At 44.1% G+C, this 21,506-nt stretch overlaps 1 protein-coding gene across 1 annotated transcript in view; it reads right to left on the reverse strand.

Moving 5' to 3' along the window:
* The window catches only part of LOC144471976 (uncharacterized), a 44,013-nt gene extending 22,709 nt beyond the window's left edge, over window positions 1-21,304 (reverse strand). Inside the window, exon 1 of the mRNA XM_078184604.1 lies at window positions 21,073-21,304. Coding sequence (XP_078040730.1) covers window positions 21,073-21,304 — 232 coding nt within the window. The remainder of the gene's footprint in view (window positions 1-21,072) is intronic.
* Between the last annotated feature and the right edge of the window lie 202 nt (window positions 21,305-21,506).

The following is a 21,506-nucleotide window of genomic DNA, read 5'->3' on the forward strand; positions in this document are numbered from 1 at the left end:
CGAGAGAAGCAGGAAACAAGAAGCATAAAAGACACATCGCGAGGACTTTGAGACGAAAGCTGGAAAGAGAGAATGTCCGAGCTGGGGGGAGGGATCGAGGGGGCAATGAAAATCTACGCGATAAACGTAGAAGAGGAGCGCAATGAGGAGGCAGAGGGCGATAGTCAACGAGAAAGAGACCAATATAAGCTGTTAGCTCGCAGCTGTTTGTGCAAACGTTATCCAGAGGCGCATTCTACGCTTCGCCCCTTTGACAGCGAAACTACAAACAGCGGCTAGGCATCCCGTAGTTGCGGATCACAGAGATATATTTCCCTCCCTCTGTCTCTGCCCTCGAACTCCCTTCGCCGCCCGCGCCGCCCGCGCCGCCCTGCCGCGCGCCTCCCAAGAGGAGGGGGGAGCCTCTCAGTTGATTTCACGCGGAATCGGGTATCCTCTCGAGTTCTCGATCCGTCGCCATCGAAATCGGCGCAACCTCGGCGGTCCTTTTTAATTTCCTGAACGGCCATCGCCGCCGGATTATGCCCGTCGGAGGAGACATTGTTCGGTGCCGGGAAATATTTAATGTTATTTCAAACAGAATCGATTCTTTCCCCTCTGCTCGACATTCGGAGACCCGCGTTCCGCTCGGCGAGTCCTTTCCTCCTCGAACAGAGCAGAAAAAGTTGCGAGCAGAACGCGTCGAATAATTCTTAGTTTCGCGATCGGGTATGTTTCGAAATGCTTGCGAACGTTTATTCTTATTTTTCGTTCCGTTGATTCGATGTTTCGCGCGTTCGTCTCCTCGTTTTGTTTCGCGTGCGTTGAAAGCGCGGCTGCTTTTACGAACAATGTTACAGCTGTGAATTTTTTGTTCTCGCGGATTATTTGTTGGATTACGACGGGTCTTTTGTTTCGTTTTGACCGAGAAAGGCGGGCTCTTTGTTGAGGAAATGTTTTCTTTAAATAAAATCGGCCGCGATCGAATAAAAAAGACGATGCACGAGCTCCGTTTGCTCGTAGCTCGAAGTCGACGATAGTTAGACAATTTTTGCGGCGGTGTTATTTGTAAATAAATTCGAGGCCAGCGAAATTATGACTTAAACTTCTTCTAATTATCTATAAACTAAACTTAGAAACGCCTCATTTCGATCACGAATTATCATATCGAACAGAATAATCGATAATGATTCGACACTCAGAGCCTAGTATTTAGTTTGGTACAAATAAGTATAAACGGAAAAATTTGTTCTCTTTAAAGAAAATACTTGGCAGTGAAACGATGACAAAAACCCTCCCCAATTACCACCAGACTACACCTAAAAATATTTCGTACGACCCTCAACCCCTGATATCGACCAGAAAAATCGATATCAATGGACTCATTATTCAGAGTGTAATCTCTAGCTTGGTAAAAGTAAGCATCGGTTCAAACGCTTGTACTTCGCGGACGAATTCTAAGCCAGCTAAACGATGACATAAACTCCCTCTAATCATCCGCAAACCATCATTGGGAACAGTTCGTTTCAACCAGCAGCCCCAATATCGAATGGTGGGCGCGATATCAAATGTTACGTAATTACACAAATTTTAAGCCGGCTAAATGATCGCGGAAACTCCCTCTAATTATCCATAAACTAGCCCTCGGCAGCAGGCCTCGTCCGAATCGCCGGCCCTAATATCAATCCGAAACACCGACATCAAAGTAATCGATACGCCGCCGCTGAAAACCTCGCGCGTCCGAACAATATTATCTTGACAAACCACCGCCGCGGTAAATGAAATTCCTCTCGCGGGGCGCGCGATTAAACGTTTCTCGGGCGGTGTTTGGCGCGAGGCGTGCCGCATTTTTCACATGTAAATAACCGTTGTCTTGCCCGCGTTGCCCGGGGAAAGAACAAAGCGTCCGCGCGGCGCGGCGCTCGCCGGAGAAAACATTGCCTATCAATTACGGGAACGTGCCGGCGCGGCAGCAGACGTAATGTGTCGTCGATCCGGGTCGGGCTCGGGCCGGGCCGGACTCGTCAGCGAGGGAATCGAAATGGAAGGTCGGGGGGGTAGGGCTGGACTTCGAAATAAAACGCGTAAGGCTTTCAATCAATAGGAGTTTATCGGGCCGGCGTCCGGGTCCAGGAAGGGCGGCCGGATAGCGGCAAGATAGAGTGCAGAAAGGAGCGAAATGCACGCGCGTGTGTGCATCTGTATTGACTTGTTTACGGTACGCTGGGCGGATATGCAACCGAGTGCACGGCGGCAGGGCCGGGGTCGGCGAGGAGTCGCAAAACTGGGGTTCGCGGGTCTCTCTCTCTCTCTCTTTCTCGCGTGCTCTATCTATTTATCCCTGTCTCTCTCTCTCTCTCTCTCTCTCTCTCTCTCTCGATCTCTCTCGATCTCTCTCTGCTGTCCGTTTCACAGGATATCGGCGACTCCGACATCGCCGAAGAACCGAATTCCACGGACGAACACGTCCGCAGGCACGAAGGAGGACGAATCGCCGCGCAAGAGGACCGGCTTCTCCTTTTTCCTCGGCCGTTCCGCGACGATGGGTTCCGGTGTCCGAGGGCCTGTGAAAAGCGCAGGGTCTCCGCTTTAAAATGAGCCGGCGCGGACCGTTCTGCGATCTGTTTTTCAGAAATTATGAGGGCTCGAATGATGATGATTTTTTTTTTAGAGCCGGGTTCGCGCGTCGATAGGGGTTGATATTTTTAATTCCGTGTTGCGACAGGGTGCTCCGGGGGAACGGTTCATAGGGTGGGATATTGAAGGGTTTGAGCTTTGAAATCAGCCAAGGTGGGTCGTCGTGCGATTTTTTTTTTTTTTTTAAATTATGAGGGCTTGAACGGTGATCGTTCTTTTTTAGATAAGGGTCCGTGGTTGGGGGTTGATATTATATTTAATTCCGCACTGTGGAAGAGTATTTAGGAAGAACGACTTAAGGGGATGGAAAGAGGAGGGTTTCAGCTTTGAAGTGGGCTAAGACGGATTGTTCTAACATTTGTTTCAACGATGTTGCAGACGTTTGAGTTTTAAGATTGTTTGAGTGATTGTTCGATGGGTGTGCTTAATAGAAATTTGAGTCTGTATGGAGATCAATTTTTGGTGCTATTAAATGACTTAGGGTAATGATTCAGGGGGGTTGGAGCTTTAAAATAAATCCAGATACATAGTTATTCGATGTATTTTTCGCAAAGTTTGCAGAATATCGAATTTTTCGCACCTCTTTGATAATCTATTCCCATTAAAGCTGACCATCTATACTCTAATTTACTGTGGTAAATTATTTTATTACAAAAACACGTTAAAAAAGTATAATTTATAATCGTCAAATACAGAAGCCCGAGTCTTTCAAACGAGGCTGAATAGATCATCGCATCATTTTTTCCGCACAGAATTGCAGCGGATCGAACTTTCCAACCCCTGCGAGTATCTCCTCTCGACACGAGTGATCATGCTCGCATTGTCGTCAATTCTCCATTGTAAAACCATCGTGAGAAAAAAATCCAATTTAGCTACCTCCAAACTATGGTCTCCACTCTGCAAAATGAGTTCCGTTAGACCGTCGTCCGTTCTTTTCTCGCAGTGTTGCGTCGCTTCGAAAATATCAACGACGTTCTCCGCGCGCAGCTTTCGCAGGAATTGAACATAGCCGTTCACGTTTCCGTAACGCGTTGCGAATTAAAAATCGCGCGATGTTGAAAAATGATCCATCCGGCGGGGGAAGCAACGGCTGCTGAATCCATGGCAGAACAATCACGTGTAATCCCCGAGCGAAAACGAAAATCACTTCCGCGCGCGCGAAAAGGCCGGCGGAGCGGGACGAGCGGAAATCCAACTTCGCGAGCAGAAAAGAAGGTCAAGATTGAGATTCCCTGTTGCCTGGAACAATTCGGTCAATTTCGTGGCTCTTTTGAAAAGCGGGGAACGATCGAAATTCATTCCCTGCGAGGCCACGGGAAAATTCATTCCTTACACAAGTTCCGCGCCCCGATTCCCGAGAGTGGGTTCGCGAGTTATCGAAACTTCTTTCGGGCTCCGTAGGTGCTTCCTGTCCCGCAGCTTTCCCAAAATACCCCACAACGGCTTCCCATTCGTTCCACGAATCTTTCCCTTTCTAACGACGGACGGTAATTCTGCCGTTTTTCTTCCTCTCGGTTTTCTTCCTTTTCGCAACCGACGGCTGCTCAAGAAAATGTCAAATTATCTACGCGCGACTTTCCTCATGAAATATAATTACAGTTACGTTGATTATTAATATTTTAACAGTTGGAGACTATTATATGGAGATTATTTTATTGCTCAACGTGAAAAAATTGACAACATTGTTCTGGTATTCTTGTCTGATTTTTGTAAAATATTTATCCGCTTTAAGCTTTTAGCAAGGAGATATTCTTTTCATGCGGGAATAATTATTACTGTAATGGTATGCTGTTATATAGAACCATTTAAAAAATTGTATGAAATAGAGCGAACATTGTAGAATCGAATGAAAGAAGCTGCGATTCGATCGGATAGACGGTTCCCGAGATAAAAATTCCCAAGTGTACCCTTGCTTGTGAGAGCGTTATTTTATAAAGTCGGCAAAAACGATCATCTTCTTGCGTCTGTATCTTGTAAACAAATTCGAATTGAGGAAAATGATGACATAAACCCTATCTAATTTTGCTTAAAATACAACTCAGAACACTCGAGTTTAATCAAAATCACTGACATCATTGTCGAAAGCAATTAATTCTATTAGTCAGTAAGATATAGAGCAGTACACTTTCAAAAATTCTTATAAATTCTTATAAATTCTTTAAAAATTTTTTAAAAACTGAAAATTTAGATCCGAATGAAATATTACCCAGAAACAGTCCAAACTCTGTAAATTATTGTACAAAAATTCGGACCATGTACGATAACCAGTTTTCAAGATAAAAACGTTCGAGTCCCGATGGCAGTTTCGATATTTGTTCGGAAGGGATTCGTGAATATTTTTAGAAGTTTCAGCGGCGCGTTCAGGACAATGCGTGGCGACAGGGCGTCAAGGAACGGCGTCTCGGAAGGCGGCCCGGATTGGTCGGCGCCAAGAATCGGCCGAAAATCTGTACCGATGACGCGCAACAATGAAAAGTAATCAACAGCTCGAATGAAACGAAGTCTGTTCGGCGCGCGGAGGCCTCAGCCGTTTGTTTCCTCCGCGTGGAAAAGAAACCGTAATTCAGACTGCGTCGGTGCGGCGAAGCTTGACGCCACCCCCGAACCGACCGTAAAATAACCGAAAGAAAGCCCGGATTTCCCGGAGAAAATTCCGCGCGCTGAATTTCCCGCGGAATGAAAGGCTGACGAATTTCCCTGGAGGTGTCCCACAAATTAATCGCCGTGAAACCACGCAATATCATCTCCGTCGATCTATCGATAATCAAACCACCCCTCCCCCCGGCCGAAAATATAAAATGTAAAAATATCAATTTTTCATTTGCAATCGTAATTTCGGAAAATTCGCCGAATTTTCTTGCTATTTTTCGTCGCTCCGAGCCAACGTTGCGAATTTCTTCCCTTCCCATTGATAATTTCAATAAAACCTATCGTCGTTAACAACGATTCGATTTCGTTGAAAATTTTATGAAAAATTAATGCACGATTCTCCGGTAAACGTAGACAATTTTTCATTGCAAAATTACGAACGCGTCGCGAGATTTTATTTATTTAAATGACTGCTATGACGCGGGTATTATTTTCCTAACTTCTGCTGTACAGCGTTATGCGAATTCTAATTGTCATAGTTACCTTAAGGATGACAATGTTTAGTTGAAATGTTTATTGTTAATAATTTAAAATTCAATTGGGAACCTCGATTGCAGTTTTTACAACGCTCCGCGAGAGAACTTCCAACATTCCCATTGAAACTCATGGTCTCGGGGAAGTCGGAACAATTTCTATAAGAAATAAGCGTTAACCCCATTCAACCCCATGGTTCCACGTTACTCCTTCGCTATGGTTCTGTCTCTGCAGTTACATTTCCCAATTAAAATTCGAAATCTACCGGAAGATTTCACTCCGAGAAACTAATCGGTCGATTCCTAATTTTGCGAACATGACGCAGATAATATAACAATATAATAATTTAATAAAGATATAATATAATGATATAATGATATAACAATATAACAATATAATAATATAATAACATAATAATATAACGTTATATTAAAATATTAAAATACTAAGATACTGACCTATTAAAATACTAAGATACTGACCTATTAATACACTAACATAAAGATATACCAATATACCAATACGATAACATAAAAATACACTAACAGGAAAATGTAGCAATACAACGACTACAAAATAATAATAACCGCGCGGTTAAATAATTGGGCAACAGGGGAATTCCGAAGCCGTCGAGCGGCGGACGAGACGGAACGGTTAGGCGATCGTTCTAAATCGAAATTAAAACACGTGCACGCCCCCGCGATCGTTCTGAAAAACATCGTCCGCGGTTTATTGAATTTCCAACAATCGTATTGTTCGCGCGAACGGATCGAAAACTGTGCGGAAACAGTGAAGTTTGAATTCCTTCTGCGGGATAAAGTTCATCCTGCGGGACGGGCCGCGCGCGTTTCACCTGTGGTTCGAGGCTTTTAATACAACTTGCACGGAAGTCGTCGAGTAAATTCAAAACTGCCGGGCGAATTTTATTGGTAGGAACAGTGGGGAACGGCCGAAAGATTACACTCCCGCGGAGCTCGAGGGATAGGATAGTTAGCCGGCAGTTGTTGAAACTTCGAAAAACTGGTTAACCAAGTTCCCCAGTAATGAACTCCGTACTCTTATGTGGGAGCTCCGCCGTGCGTACCGCCGCAAGATTGTTTTTCGCGATCCCTTCCCGTCCATCCAACTGCCGTTCCCCTTTTATTCCCTCCAATTAGACTTCCATTCGAGCCCATCGAAAATTAATAACGACATTCCTTCTCCCCCCCCACCAAACCCGTACATCCGACAGCAAAATTTTTCTCCTCTGATTTTTAGGAAATCAGGAATTTCGTTAAAATAATCAAATTTGCCAGGTATTCTAATCGAAACGAGACATCGTATGGGGTTGTTTACGGTTAATTAGGGGGACTTTAAGTCATCCTTTTATATAATTTCTCATTTGTTTATAAGATATAGACGATTGAATTATGCAATGTTTCAAATACTTTTTTGGGATATTTCGGATTATTTAAAATAAATATATCTTTGTTACTAACCAAACGATTTAGTTAAAATTTCACAGGAACATACTCTGTAGGTATCTATACTTAGAAAAACAGTTTCATTAACAAATCTCGAACTTAGTATAGAATTTTCTCTTCTCATTCGTCGGCCAGATGATTTTGCGGTATGGGAATTAAATTAAATTAAATTAAATATATATTCGTAATCTGTTACGCGATCTCGTTAAAATTTCAACTGAATAAACTTCGTACTTGTTCACGTTTGTATGAAAAGACTTATTGAAATATTTCGTGGAATAACTTCTCTGAGATGCTTGCGTTTGACGTTACTGTGGCTGTTTGACTTGCAATTATAACGAATGAGAATTGAAAAATACGGAAGTTCAGAGGAAATTAGGGTAACTAGACGCGAGTGTGGTGCGGTGGCTCGTAATTTGTCGAGCGTAATCGAGAACAGGGGGACGAAACGTATGCGAACCTGGAGGAGGTGGAGGGAGTGCACGTGGTTCTTTAACGGTACGAGACGGTTCTTTAGCGAAGAAATCATGTGCTCGCGTGGGCGGAGCCTAGCTCGCTTACCTGAGAGTCAAAGGCGACTTCTTGAACTCTCTTTTACCGTTGTAAGTAGTTGTACTTTGCGTGGCATAAGCGTCTTACCTTGAGAGCTGATTAACTCGGCATTACACGGGCTTACCCGAATTGGCGCGATTTGTTTAAAATGTGTTACGTTACGAGACTCCCTGCGCTCGGTGAAAAAAATACGTTAGCGTAAAGCGAAGCTTCGCGATTGAAAAAAAACCTCGATCGAATCGGGCGAGTAGTTTCTGGTTTTAAAAATTCACGCGTGCCAACCTATTCGCGAGAATAAACCTCTGGGGACTCTGAACGAAGATCTCTTGTATTTTATAAACAAATTAAAATCGACGATAATCATGACTTAAACTCACTCTAATTTTTTATTATTTAAATTGTAGAAACATTAATTATTTATAAATCTGCCTACATTGCTTGAAAAAATATATTTAATTCCGAAAAGTCCACAGAGGAAAATCTGTGCTTTGAAATTGAATAACTTTAAAGGTCTGTGTCTTCTAAACAAATAAAAATTGAGGATGATTATGACTTAAACTCCCTATAATTTTGTATTCTTTAAATTATAGAAACACTCATTATTTACAAAATTCCCTATGCTGCTTAAAAATAGATTTAATTCCGAAAAGTCCACCGAGGAAAATCTGTGCTTTGAAATTGAATAAAATAACTTTATAGCTCTTTGTTTTCTAAACAAATTAAAATCGACGAAAGCGATGACTTAAACCACCTACAATTATCTATGTACTATCCATATACCTAACGCCTTTTTGCAAACATAATCAACGTCTCGCAGGACCACCCTAATTTACCAGAGCATCTCGGAAACCTTCGAAACTTACAGATTAAAAAACAGCTAAAACTCGTTCGTCTCGTTCAGGTCCCGTGTCATCCTGCTAATACTTCACTGTCCCGAACGCACCATCTCACATCGGCCGTGCAGCAATGTTCCGAAATTTCTACTTTGCTGTAGCCGACTGTCTTTGACGGTGTTCGCCGCAGTTGCACGCCATAGAAGCAATCTGCCAGGCAATTCGTATCCGCGGGTATCAGCATCGAATAACTTCGATATTACTGCCGGCATATTGTCTGTCGTCTGGAATCGCGATACGCGAACTGTCGGCGCGCGGAGGGGCTGAGCTATTATCGCCGTCGCGCGAATGCCGGAATGAAAGAAAATAAGCGAGCGTCGTTGAACTTGAAAGAAACGAGCCAGGTAGGACGGGGCTTTCTTCGCGCGGGCTCGCGGGAACACGGCCGCCCCCCGTGTTTGCGCACGCCTTTCGAAATTTTCAACCTCGACTTACGGATTTAGGCTAGCGACGTGTTTGCCGTCCGAAAAAATATCGCGGAACACCGCGCCGTATTTCACACCGTCAGCCCGCGAGAAAACGAGACCTTAATCCTTCTCCGGTTCCAATCTCGAAGCAACCGATCGCTGTATTTAAACGTTTATACCACGGTCGGGAAACAAGGTAGAAAAACTGCATTATAACCATTGAACTATGCTCAACTTTCGTTTGTAACATTTTTCAATGGGATAAGGAATAAAAGGATTAATTTAAACAATTGAGCACCGTGTCTGTCTCTCGACTTGTACGTATTAAAAAATCGATGTTAGGATCACTGAATAAGGTATTAAGAAAAAAGTTATTCTAAGCGATAGGCTGTGCTCAGCAACTTTGTATATTTCGAACATCCGTAATTAATTTAGACCTTTTTGTCATAAGGATTTAATTTCTAAATAAAATATAAAATAGAATCATCGATAAAGAATTCGATGGTATATGTTATGAACTATTAGGTTGGTGCATATGAAATATCGGATTTTTAAGTGAGTATACAAAACCGTATAACTTTCTTCAAAAGCCGATAAGATATGCAGTTACTCGCTTAAAAGTCCGATATTTCATATGCACCTAATAACCTAATAGTTAGCTGCTTCTGACGAGCACACTCGTCACTGCGAAATTGGCAAGATTCAGTTCCGATGAGGAGCGTACTCGTCAGAAACAGGTAACCGGTTAATGAGCGACGGCGTTGTTGGTCGGGGGTGGCGGTTGTTTTACGAGAAGACGGACTATTGATTTTTGAGTGGGCCACAAGTAGCCGCGTCACCCTCGCCGGCAATTTCGTGTATCGCATTGCTCGCAATCATCTTGCGCAGTTATCGAGTGGCTGGCATGCCAGCTTTTACGTGTGTTCGTCATCTACAGCAAAAGTTGGAATCCGCGGGAGGAGTTCCTGTGTCAGACCGCGAGATACCCTCGGGGATCGAGCAATGTTCCGACAGCGGTATTAAACTTGTCGAATATTGATGTCTCTTTGCCACTCTGCCAGCCCCCGCTTAAGTCTTGTTGCGCCTTGCCCGCTAACTATTGTTACGCCGCGGCACACGGGCTCTTCGCGGTTTTAAATGCGGACGATTAAACTGCCCACGCGACAATGTCGCGCGATTTACTATAAAACCGTACGGACTCTCCATCGAGCTCGACGCATCGACGAGTTAATTCAATCAGAACACCACTCGGCGCTCCGTTCTCAGCACACCGCTGCAGGAATATTTTTCAGAGCCGATGCGACCAGTGACGTGAGAGTAGAAGCTTCACGCTTTAAAATGAACTTTGTTGCAACGTTGGACGATTTTTTTGTACCGAGTTAGGATAGGGTGTAGATTAACTATGTTTTGCCTGATATTTAGTGATCCTGTGATTTTAATCGTTAGTGTGTAAATTAATTCTCTTGCGCAAAGGTGTTTTTCGGAAAAATTAATTAGTGCAGGTTAGAGCGGGGAGCTTGGAATTTAAAATGAGCTAAGGTGGATTCTTTTACGATTTTTTTTACGAAGTTACGATAGTTTAAACTTTGATGGCTTTTAATGCGAGATTTAACTACCCCCTGATTTCATAGGTTGTTATATAGCTAGATAATGTTATGCAGATTTGTTGTAGAAAAGATTAATTAGCGGAGGTTAAAGTGGAGAGTTTGAACTTTAAAATGAGCAAAGGCGAATACTTTTACGATTTTTTTTGACGAAGTTACGACAGGTTAAATTTTGATGACTTTTAATGCGAGATTTTACTACCCCCTGATTTCATTGGTTATTATATAATTAAATACACCCTTGCTAACATACCTGCAGAAAAGAAACAAATCGGGGCTATTAAAAGTAGAGATTTCAGGCTACAAAACGGACCTATGCAAATCATTCTATCATTTTTTTTCAACGAAGTTGCAAGCGGTCAAAAATGTCCAATCTCTACGAAGACATTTCCAGTCCGAAATTTTATCAGATGATGAATCATTTGCAATTTTAAATAATTCGCCATCTATATTCCACATCAAAGGGCATAGCCGATTAAGATGGTCAAAACTGCCCTTAGAGGTTTTTCAATGAGTCATACACCGTTCGATAGCTGACCAATAAAAATTCATCTGTGCAAAATTTTAACCCTGTAACATGTCCGTGAGGGTAGTTACAGGGTAAATTAGATTTCGCGCTTTTCCGTCATTTTTCCACCTTTAGCGGCTTTCTAAAATTTTGAAAAAAATATGGCTTATTTTGAACATCAAGCCGCATGTTATAGAACTTTTTCAGATTTTTCAGTTGCAAGCTGTGATTATCAAAAATGAAAAACCCCAAGAAAATCGGAAAATTTAAGATTTCTCGAAAACTAAAATCGGTAAAACTTTTACATTAATTCCCTGACAAGGTACTATCACGGATCGTGTACTCATCAGTACCTTGTCAGGGAATTAATGTAAAAGTTTTACCGATTTTAGTTTTCGAGAAATCTTAAATTTTCCGATTTTTTGGGGGGTTTTCATTTCTGATAATCACAGTTTGCAACTGAAAAATCTGAAAAAATTCTATAACATCCGGCTTGATGTCCAAAATAAGCCACATTTTTTTCAAAATTTTAGAAAGCCGCTAAAGGTGGAAAAATGACGGAAAACCGCGAAATCTAATTTACCCTGTAACTACCCTCACGGACAAATTACAGGGTTAAAATTTTGCGCAGATGAGGTTTTATTGGTCAGCTATCGAGCGGTGTATGACTCATTGAAAAACCTCTAAGGGCAGTTTTGACCATCTTAATCGGCTATGCCCTTTAAGAAAAAAATTTATCTACATAGAAAGTAGAATCCTTACTCTCTAAAACGAGCCAATGTACATTGCACTTCGATTCTCGTTCACCGAGCTAGAATCAATGAAAAGTCAAACGGTACCCTCGAGACCGTAGAACGTTCTATAAATTGTCTATTAAAATTGATTTTTTTTTCCATGGAAGCTCTACCGGTTTCCGCGCCATAATTGTCGATATAAGCTGCGCAGGATCCTATTTAAATACCTGTTTGAAGGATTAAGCGTCGCCGTGGCTGTTTCAGCCGGTTCTTGCGACTACGGGGGGGAGGTCAAGAAGTAAAAGAGCATTTACGAAATTATGTCCACGCCGCTCAAAGGACCCCCGTATATTTACCACTTTTCCCCACCATGATCTTTCATAACTTCTCCACAGCAGTTTCAATCCTTACTGAACCCCTCCCCCAAAAAACTCGTCTCGAGATTTTCAGGCTTTTATGCGTCGCATCTTTTATCCCTTTGCGGACACAGTGCTCTAGACACTTTCATTATATTAGTCTGCACGTGCTTCTATTGAAAGATGCTCCGGGTTGCAACTTTGGATCGGAGACTTCGTAAACGACGTGCATTTTATTTTGTAGATTATATGCGATAAATTTATAATACATATGTATTACTATATATTATTAATTATGTAGTATTGTAAATGTAAGGTGAGTGCTAGATTATAAGAACAATTTAGGGACCAAGAGACCTAACCGCGGCGTCAATGAAGGCGAGCGGCATCCGCCGTTGCCATCGCAACTGTTTTACACAATTTTTATTAAATAACGACTTGTTATTCAATATATTCCTACATCTATAATAGACATACGTTTATATACTATATAGTATTACATAATATAATATAAATATTGGGAATTATACTTTATAAACGTTCCAAGATGGACTGCTATATTCCTCCGCGTCATCCTAGATAATTATTATTAATCACAAGATCACGAACAATTGCAGCCAATTAATTCGACACCGTCGCAAACACACGATGCGATCGCCACTTACCAGATCGGCTCCGTAGCAGCGAATACGCGTAACAGCGCAACACTTTTCCCGAATGAACGCCGCCCCGCCTAATTGGATAACTTAGCAGAAAACTTAAAAACGGCTCGGTTATTGCTACGTTTCGCGGTGGAGTGCCAGAGAGGGGGGAGAGGGTCTCTTAAACGCTATATATCTTCGTTTAGTTGCCAGGCTACACCCCCGGACCGTGCCCCCTCCCTGCCCGGCGCTCTCATATCAGAGAACCTCGTAAAGATTTTCGAATGAGTATTACACGTTAATTACCCACTTCCGCGGCACTCTAGCCGGCAATATTATCTCCGATATTAGCGAATCAACGGTGCTCCGCGCACGGCCAATTACTTCGAGTGCGTGACGAAAAATTGCCGGGTAAATATTGGTAGGGTGTCCGACAAGTTCCTTCCCTTTTTTCCGATGCCGAATCAATAGGCGATATTTCTTGTTGAACACATTCGGTGCCGATAATCGACCGCTAAAATCTTCACATAGTTAAAGTAATTTTATTATTTATAGGGAAACTGTTTATTCTTCGAATATATTACAATAAAAATGAATTTTCATGATTGGCCAGAAATAAGCGTCGCTCATAGTTGGGTGACGCGGCGCTCAACGTGTTAAGGTCGATTTGTTGTGTTATGTACGAGCGATTCTGCTATATTATCTTTTTCCATCTCTCAGGAAGCTTTCTTATGCCCTCTTTTCAAAATAATAAAGACTTGCAAATTGCGTTTTGACGCACATTTTCATATAAAGTCTTGTCAACCGTGGCTTGGTTCTTTAAAAAAGGATTTGTCTCGTGTCGTTGACGAAGCAAATCGCACGTTGAGTAATCGTAAAATAAACTATGTTATTATTATTGCAATGTACGTTTAAAGCATCGGATCAGAAAGCCTCTCCGTGCAAGGGGTTAATTGATTTCCCTTTCGACCGAAAGCAGCCGCGAGGAAGTCGGACTCGGAGGGCGAGGGATGTAACGCAGAGAGACAGAGAGTGAGAGGGAGGGGGGAAAAAGGTCGGTGTAAAATAAAGGATGTCCCGGGTTCGGGCTCGCTTGGGTCCGGGTAAGCCGGCGGTCGTCTATCGGCCGGCAATATCAGCTCGAATCGAAATAGTCGTGATATTTCTTTGAGAGGAAAGGCCGGGACGAGGCAGCCGTGACAGAGGCGACGCGTGAGTCGGCGGAATAAGAAATAATAAAGCGCGGGCCCTGGAAATAGATTTTTGCGGGACACGGGGCGGCGAACGCGACGCCTTGGGAGAAATGGAGGCGTTAGCGCGGTCGTCCTTTACAATCAGATTTCTTAGCGGGCCGCTCCATCAGCGGGCCGATACTCGGAACTCTTTTGTGACGGCGCGCTATTGGACGGCAATCACGCGAGAGAAACAAAGGAAACGAAAACGCGGGACGATCGAATTGCCCCTCGCCGAGGATATTAGACGCCGCCGAGAACTATCCTTTCTGATGGCTTTCCGTCGCGCCCCTCCGCGCCGCCTCGCCGTCGCGCGGACCACTTTTCAAATGAATAATTGCTGTCTCGCGCGGTCGAAAGGCTGAGCCAGCCTTTCGGCAAGCGGTTTCGCAGCCAAATTTCCGGCCCGATTGATTTAAGTCGATCTTGCGAATCTGCGAACGCTTAGCGCGGTTGACAGCTGAGACTTTGCTCCGCAAAATGAGCTAAGTTGCGTTGTCCTGCGATGTTTTTTTTTTAAAAAGTTGTGATACGTTGAATGTCGTAGAAGAGTTTCGTCGAGCATGGTACCTTCGTTTTTCTAAAAACTCTTGGATCAGATATATTGCTAAAAAATACGACACTTAGGTCTGTTCAAAGCTGAGACTTTGCCCTTTAAAATAAGCTACGTTACATCCTCGTGCGATTTTTTTTTCTCAAAGTTGTGATAAATCAAATTTCGTAGAAGACGATCGTGGCGATTCATTTTCAGGCAGAATGGTACCTATATCTTTCCGCAAGATTTCTGTAACAAATGTAAAGGGTGTCCCAAAATTCGCGCAAGAAGTAATTTTGCTAGAAAACACAGATTTATAATTAAAAATTGTAAATTTTTTATTGATTTATATAGTATACAGTATAGGGTTATGTATGGAATAGCATATCGGGTAAATGGCCTCCAAGACTTTGCTGGCACATACGCATTCTTTTGTTGAAATTTTCCATGATTGTTTTGCATAAATGTGGCTGAATTTCGTTGATACAGCGCTCAAGTTCTTCCTTCAAGGCGTGGGTGGTCGTCGGCTTGTTGACATAAACCTTAGACTTCAAAAAACCCCAAAGAAAAAAATCTAACGGCGTTAAATCGCATGATCTGGGCGGCCAATTCTGATCACCAAAACGGGAAACGTTCTGTTGCTGCCAAACTTTCATTCTTTGCAAAATATTGCTCAACAATAAAAATGCGTTGTTCTTTTGTGTAGCGCTCCATCTTTAATAACCCTGAACTGTCAGCTGTCATTCTGTATTTTTTTTTGGTTGATAACACTTTACCGCACAAATGGCGCCAAATTCAAATCTTGCGTGAATTTTGGGACACCCTTTATTATTCTAAAAGATGGAGATCGGGGTGGAAGAGGGGGGGGGGGGGGTTAAAGGCTGAGATTTCGCTCTTTAAAATGAGCTAGGGTGCATAGCCGTGCGACTTTTTCTCACAGAGTTACACCACTTTAAACGTCGTCAAACCAAAGACCCGGCACGCATCTCGTATTAAAACGTCTGACGTCGCATCCGCGAAGCGTGCTACAAAACCAACTTAGTTAAAGTAGAAGCTTTCCCCTTTAAAACGAGGCCGGGTACATCGTCGCGCGATCTCTCTCCACGAAGTTATAACTGATTGAATCGCCGTAATCCCGTAGGAAGGTTTCGCCAACAATTAAAATATTCCATTTCCCGCGTTATCGAATATCGCTGTGATTACTATTAATATTCTTAATATCTGTCCACCTTTTAGCACCGGCCCTCGGAAAACAATATTTTGAAACGCGCGGAAATCAATGGAAGAATTTGATTTAGTTTGCCATTAATCAGAAGAGGAATAAGTATAAATATTGATAAGTAAATCGTCGCAGTTTAAAACGTCGAGCGCTTAAATCGAACGCCGGCTAAAGAATTGAAATTCGGCCCGGTGTTCGGATTATCGATCGGCCGAATAAATATAAACATGTTGTCGCCGTTTTAATTGTCAATCTATAAAATTGATTGTAATTGAAACTAATTAGATCGTGTTCATTTCGCGCCATAAATAATAATCGCGAGTCGCGCGGCAGGCAATCCCTGTTTTTTTATTCGTCCGTTGACTGAGTTTTGATGCTATTAATTTGTAACGGCGTTTAATTCGACGGATCGGCCGGTGTAAAATAAATGGATATTGTTTATGCATTTCTATTCGCGCGTTTTTCATTTTTATGGCGTGGCGCAGATACAATTTCTCTTGTTATATCTGTGCTTCCGGCGCAGCTGTTTGGAAAAGCAAACGCTTTTTGATTTTAAATATCTCACACCTTCGAAAAGCGGGAGACCGTGCGCCGGTGAAATTTATTTGTCCGCCGGTTTTCAGCTTGCGGCTTTCGGTGTATTGATTACCGGCGTCCTCCAGTATTTGTAAATATCTGTCCGGCCGTATTAAATCATGCAGATCTTTTCGAAATGGAACTGTTCCACGCACGCGATCCGATGTATCCTAACCGTCCCGCAATATTACGCGTCGACGCTAATAGGAATTCGAGATTTTTGAATTATCAAATACGATGCTGCGCGGTTATGACGATGTTTGATGTAATGTAACTCGGCGAGAAATAATCGCACGGTGGTGTAACCTAGCACGTTTTAAAGAGCAGAGTCTCAGCTTCCGAACCCTCAAACATCGTTTTTTTAAATTATACATCCGACGCGAGAGTCTTGAGGAAGTGTGTAGGTATCATGCTCCCTAAAAAATTAAACAACTCGAACGGCTTCTGCGAAACTCGATCTATCGTAACTTCGTGAAAAAAAATCGCACAACGATGTAACTTAGCTGATTTTGAAGAGCAAAGTCTTAGCTTTTGTTACCTGTAATCGTCTTTTTAAAATTAATTTTTCTCGTATAAATTTCGAGCGAAGTTCAGGCGGCATATTGCTCGAAAATGAAACGGTGTGAATGGTTTCAATAATTGACAGCAAATGGACGAAAACGTGCTGCCAATTAATTACAATTAATTATAATAGACATCGACATCAACCGAATGCAATTTACGCAGTTTGCTATTAATTTACGCGTGGAGAATTTTTGTTGGTCCGCTCGGCGAGGCAAAGTGGGCTAAATACTATTGCAGGGACGACTCTCCCCGGGGTAGCACTTTCCATTTATCTTTCTCTTGCTTTTGCCTTTGCCGACCCCTCGGCCGTCTCCGCGATGTCACTGCAACATTCTTTTTCAAGGGACGCTGGTTCGATATTAGGAAATACCTTCTGCCAATTCCCCGTTACGTAAGGTGAGCGTGTTCCCTGCAAAAACCATGGGGTTTCCCGGCGTGCTGCCCCGAATTGGTTTTAGATTAAGAATTTTTCTCTGCGAGCAGGTAAGGGGCCGAACGGAGGATGGTATTCGGGCTATTTGCTTGCTCCTTGGTCGCTCCTTTGTCCCAATGCGTGTCCATCAACGTCTGCAATTAATTATTAATAATCGCACAACCCGGAAAACGCTCGCCTATAAACAATCTTCGTTTCGACGAGGCCCAACGCGACATTCGGACATCAGTTTGCGAAATTCATGTTCAGTAGAACAAAATTAATGTTCAAAATTTATATGACAAAATTTTCTATAAACATTCAAAGAGAAGCTAATTAGCAGCTCGAAACCGAATAAGACTGGATCCGCGTGGCCATAACGTTTGCGAATTTCAAAAATTCTCTGCACGCGTCGACAAATTCTTTAATCGGATTGAAATATTTTTTCGGGCAACGTTAAACGCTCGCGATGTTATAAAAATATGCATCACCGTATCCAGGAGACTGGATAGTATTTTTTCCGAGTAGGATCGTTTCGATCTTTTTATTACGGTTCGCGCGGGAAAAGTTCCGAACGTCGAAAATCCAGTCGGAATTCAAGGACGGAATTTCGCGCGTCGCTTTAAACAGCGTTACCGGGGTGTGGACGATACGCGCGAACGGTCGCGCGGAAACGTATATCATTATATTCGCGAGTCTTAAATCCAATTAACCGAAAACCGGGCTGCGAAAGGATCCGATTAAATAAAAACCGTCGTCGATGTTCGCCGAACAAATAAGCGGGAACACGGCTTGCCGACGTCCGACGATATTAATTCGCGCCGTTCGGCATCGGATCGAATTTTATTTGCCCCCGCGATCAATCATCTTCGCCGGGGAATCATTTCCATGGCCATCGCGATCAATTTAAATGCATCCCGATCCGCGAAAATATTTATCGGACCCGATTGTTGCGAGCGCGTCGAGCACGGGGTCGATCCGCCGCCGGACGTTCTCGAGAGTATTGCGAAATTAATCGCGCCGCGAATCGACTCGCGAGGCTATCGATTCCGTGGATGCCGCGAAGCCGGAGACGCGCGCTAAAACAGCTGACAACAAATGCTGGGGACGTGCCGCCGCGGCCGCCGGACGAAACGGACAAAAATTGTCCGATATGAATTTTCCGTGAAGGGTGCTCTCTCTCTCTCTCTCGCTCTCTCGCTGATATTCCGCGCCTCCCTCAAATAAAATAAGGACGTTAATAGCGAGCCCCGGCGTCCGACGCTTTAATGCGATGCCAGAGCGTGTTAATAATATTAAATAGATCCTGTTGTCAGCCGGAGTCGTGCACAGTAGCGAAAATATCCGGTCGCCGCTGTAATCTGACGTTTATGATGTGTGTTTTAAATAAACAGGCGAAATCAGCGAGAAAAATACGTTTCGTCCGGTTACACGCCGTCCTCTGTGTATACGGCGCGGATTTTTACGGCGATTTATGCTTTAGAGATCGCAGACCGTGGATCGCGGAACCGAGGCTGATGGCAGATTTCTTTTTGCGGACAATTTTTCGCGGAAATCGTATCGCATTATTGCAGGTAATAATGTTCTATTTAATTTTTATGTCGGAGAATATTTTAGTAAAAAAATGTTGAGGTTACTCAGACTTTGCCCTTTAAAATGTGCTAAGTTACGTCGTCGTGCAATTTTTTTTCACAAAGTTATGACAAATCAAATTTCGTAGAAGGCGATCGCGGCGTTTCAGTTTCGTGGGAGAATGGTACCTACGCGTTTCCTCGAGACTCCCGCAACGAATATATTATTTTAAAAAAGGTTGATTAAAGGGTGCGAAAGCTTAGACTTTGCTCTTGAAAATGAGTCAAGTTACATCACCGTGCGATTTTTTTTTCACAAAGCTACGATGGATCAAGTTTCAGAGAAGCCGTTGGAGTTTCATTTTTTAGGAAGAACGGTACTTTCGTATTTCTCCGAGATTCTTGCAACGGATACATTATTTTAAAAAACGTTGGCTGAGGAGTATGAAAGCTTAGACTTTGCTCTTTAAAATGAAGCAAGATAGATCCCCGTGCGATTTTTTTTCACAAAGTTACGATAGATCGAATTTCGCAGAAGTCATTTGAGTTGTTTCATTTTTGGGGAAAAATGGTACCTTTGCATTTCCTCGAGGTGCTCGTAACGAATATATTATTTTAAAAAACGATGTTTAGGTGGGTTGGAAGCTCAGACTTTGCCCTTTAAAATGAGTTAAAGTACGTCGTGGTATTATATTTTCTTACTGAGTTACATCGCTTCAAACATCGCCAAACCAAAGGTCCAACACGCATCTCGCTGAACAACGTTCACCGTCATATCCTCTAACTATGCAGCAAAATCAACTGAAGGAAGTTAAAGTAGAAGGTTTGTCCTTCAAAATGAGCCCAGGTTCACCATCATGCAATTTTCTTTCACCAAATTACAGCAGCTCAAATATCGTCGACCGAACGATGGGGAAAGGCTCGCGTCCACCGAGGTCTATTTCCCTAACCGAGGACAGTCTCTCGATGCCAGCATAGAGGACTAGAACAAGGTAGTTTGCTCTTTAAAACGACCTCGGATGGGTCTCCCGACGCCCTTCTTCCGCGAAGTTGCACTAAGTCAAACATCCAGCATAAGTCAGCCTGGGTTCGGACCCGACAAGCCTCAAACATCGCCAGGATTCCCGGGAAAAACCGTCCGGCGAAACACTTGGTAAAAAAAAAAGGAGCCGGGCAACCCTGAAACCCACAATCTTCCTGGACGGTGCTCGCCCTACAACGAAGCCGGTGCGCGGGCCGATTAGACGATGCTGCGCGTCGCTCTCTCTCCGACGCCGTGCTCGCGCCCTCTCTCTCTCGCTCTCTCCTCAGTCAGTCAGCCAGGCATCCCGTCAGCCAGCCACCTCGGCTATCACGTAAGAGTCGTGAGTGGGGCTTTTGCGAAAAGACACGCCGTAGCTGCAGGAGTGGCTTGCAGGCTGCTATGGTGTCGGCGTGGAGGGAGGTTGCATCCACCGCTCCATGGTTACAGAACGAAACGGAGACGGAGAAAGGATGCGGCGTGGCCGCGCGACAGAGACGACTTTCCGGGCTTCTGTGGTGTGGGGTGCCACCCACACCGGCCCCCTCCACCACCCACAGCGGTCCCCTCCCGCGCGCCCCGGCCAGCCCTTCCGCGACGCTCCTCCCACTGGAGCGAGCGAGAGGATGCGCGTCGCGCGACCGGGACGCCGCCAGTGCCGCGAAAGGGAGGGGAGCGCGCGGTGGGAGGGCCGCCGCCGCGGTGGGAGGGGACGCCGGGCGGCGGGAGATGGGAGGCGAGGGTGGCGGAGCTCCGTGAGAGCGTGAGAGGGCAGCGATTGTGCTACAGTCGCGCCGCGACACCCCCACGAGTGAAACCGCGCGCGTGCCGAGCTGCCGAGAGGAGAGAGGGCCCGCTCTCTCAGAACAGAGTGCTATGCTTTCGAAGCTCCCGCTCTCGGCACACCGAGACGGATCCTAATCGGCCGAGATACGTATCGTTCCGATGCTGCCCGCCCGCATCCTGATGGACTGACTCGATCTTTTTCGAACCTGGTGGACCTTATCGTGGATCTCGCGACGATCCGAACTGTTCTCGGACTTACCTGTTGATGACGGTTCAGGCAGGAGCTGCGCCGATGGTGCGACGGTCGACGGTGTGATACTGTGTGCTGGATTGTGACGCGGTGTGCTTTTGTTGGGGAACTGCGACGTGGAGAACCGCCGTCGGAGCTGATGGTTCATGGGAGCTGCCAACAGATTGCAGAGATTACAGGTGCGTTTGAAGGTGTTTGGACGGGTTTGGGCAGGTTTGACGGCTGTAAAAGGTGTGGTCATTGAGATGGTTCGATCTGTGAAAGGGATGCATTGTTGATTTTTGATTCGCCATTGATTCGAGTACTCTGGACAGGGGTTGGCTCATTTGACGCGCCAGTTTGAAATGGTTTGACGTAACTCCGGTATATTTAACGTGATATAAACGTTGTACGGATACGTATTTTATAATCATTTTCTTATAGTCTAGGTACCCTGAGGTACG

Source organism: Augochlora pura, chromosome 7 (genome assembly GCF_028453695.1).
Source record: "Augochlora pura isolate Apur16 chromosome 7, APUR_v2.2.1, whole genome shotgun sequence".
NCBI classification, from domain to species: domain Eukaryota; kingdom Metazoa; phylum Arthropoda; class Insecta; order Hymenoptera; family Halictidae; genus Augochlora; species Augochlora pura.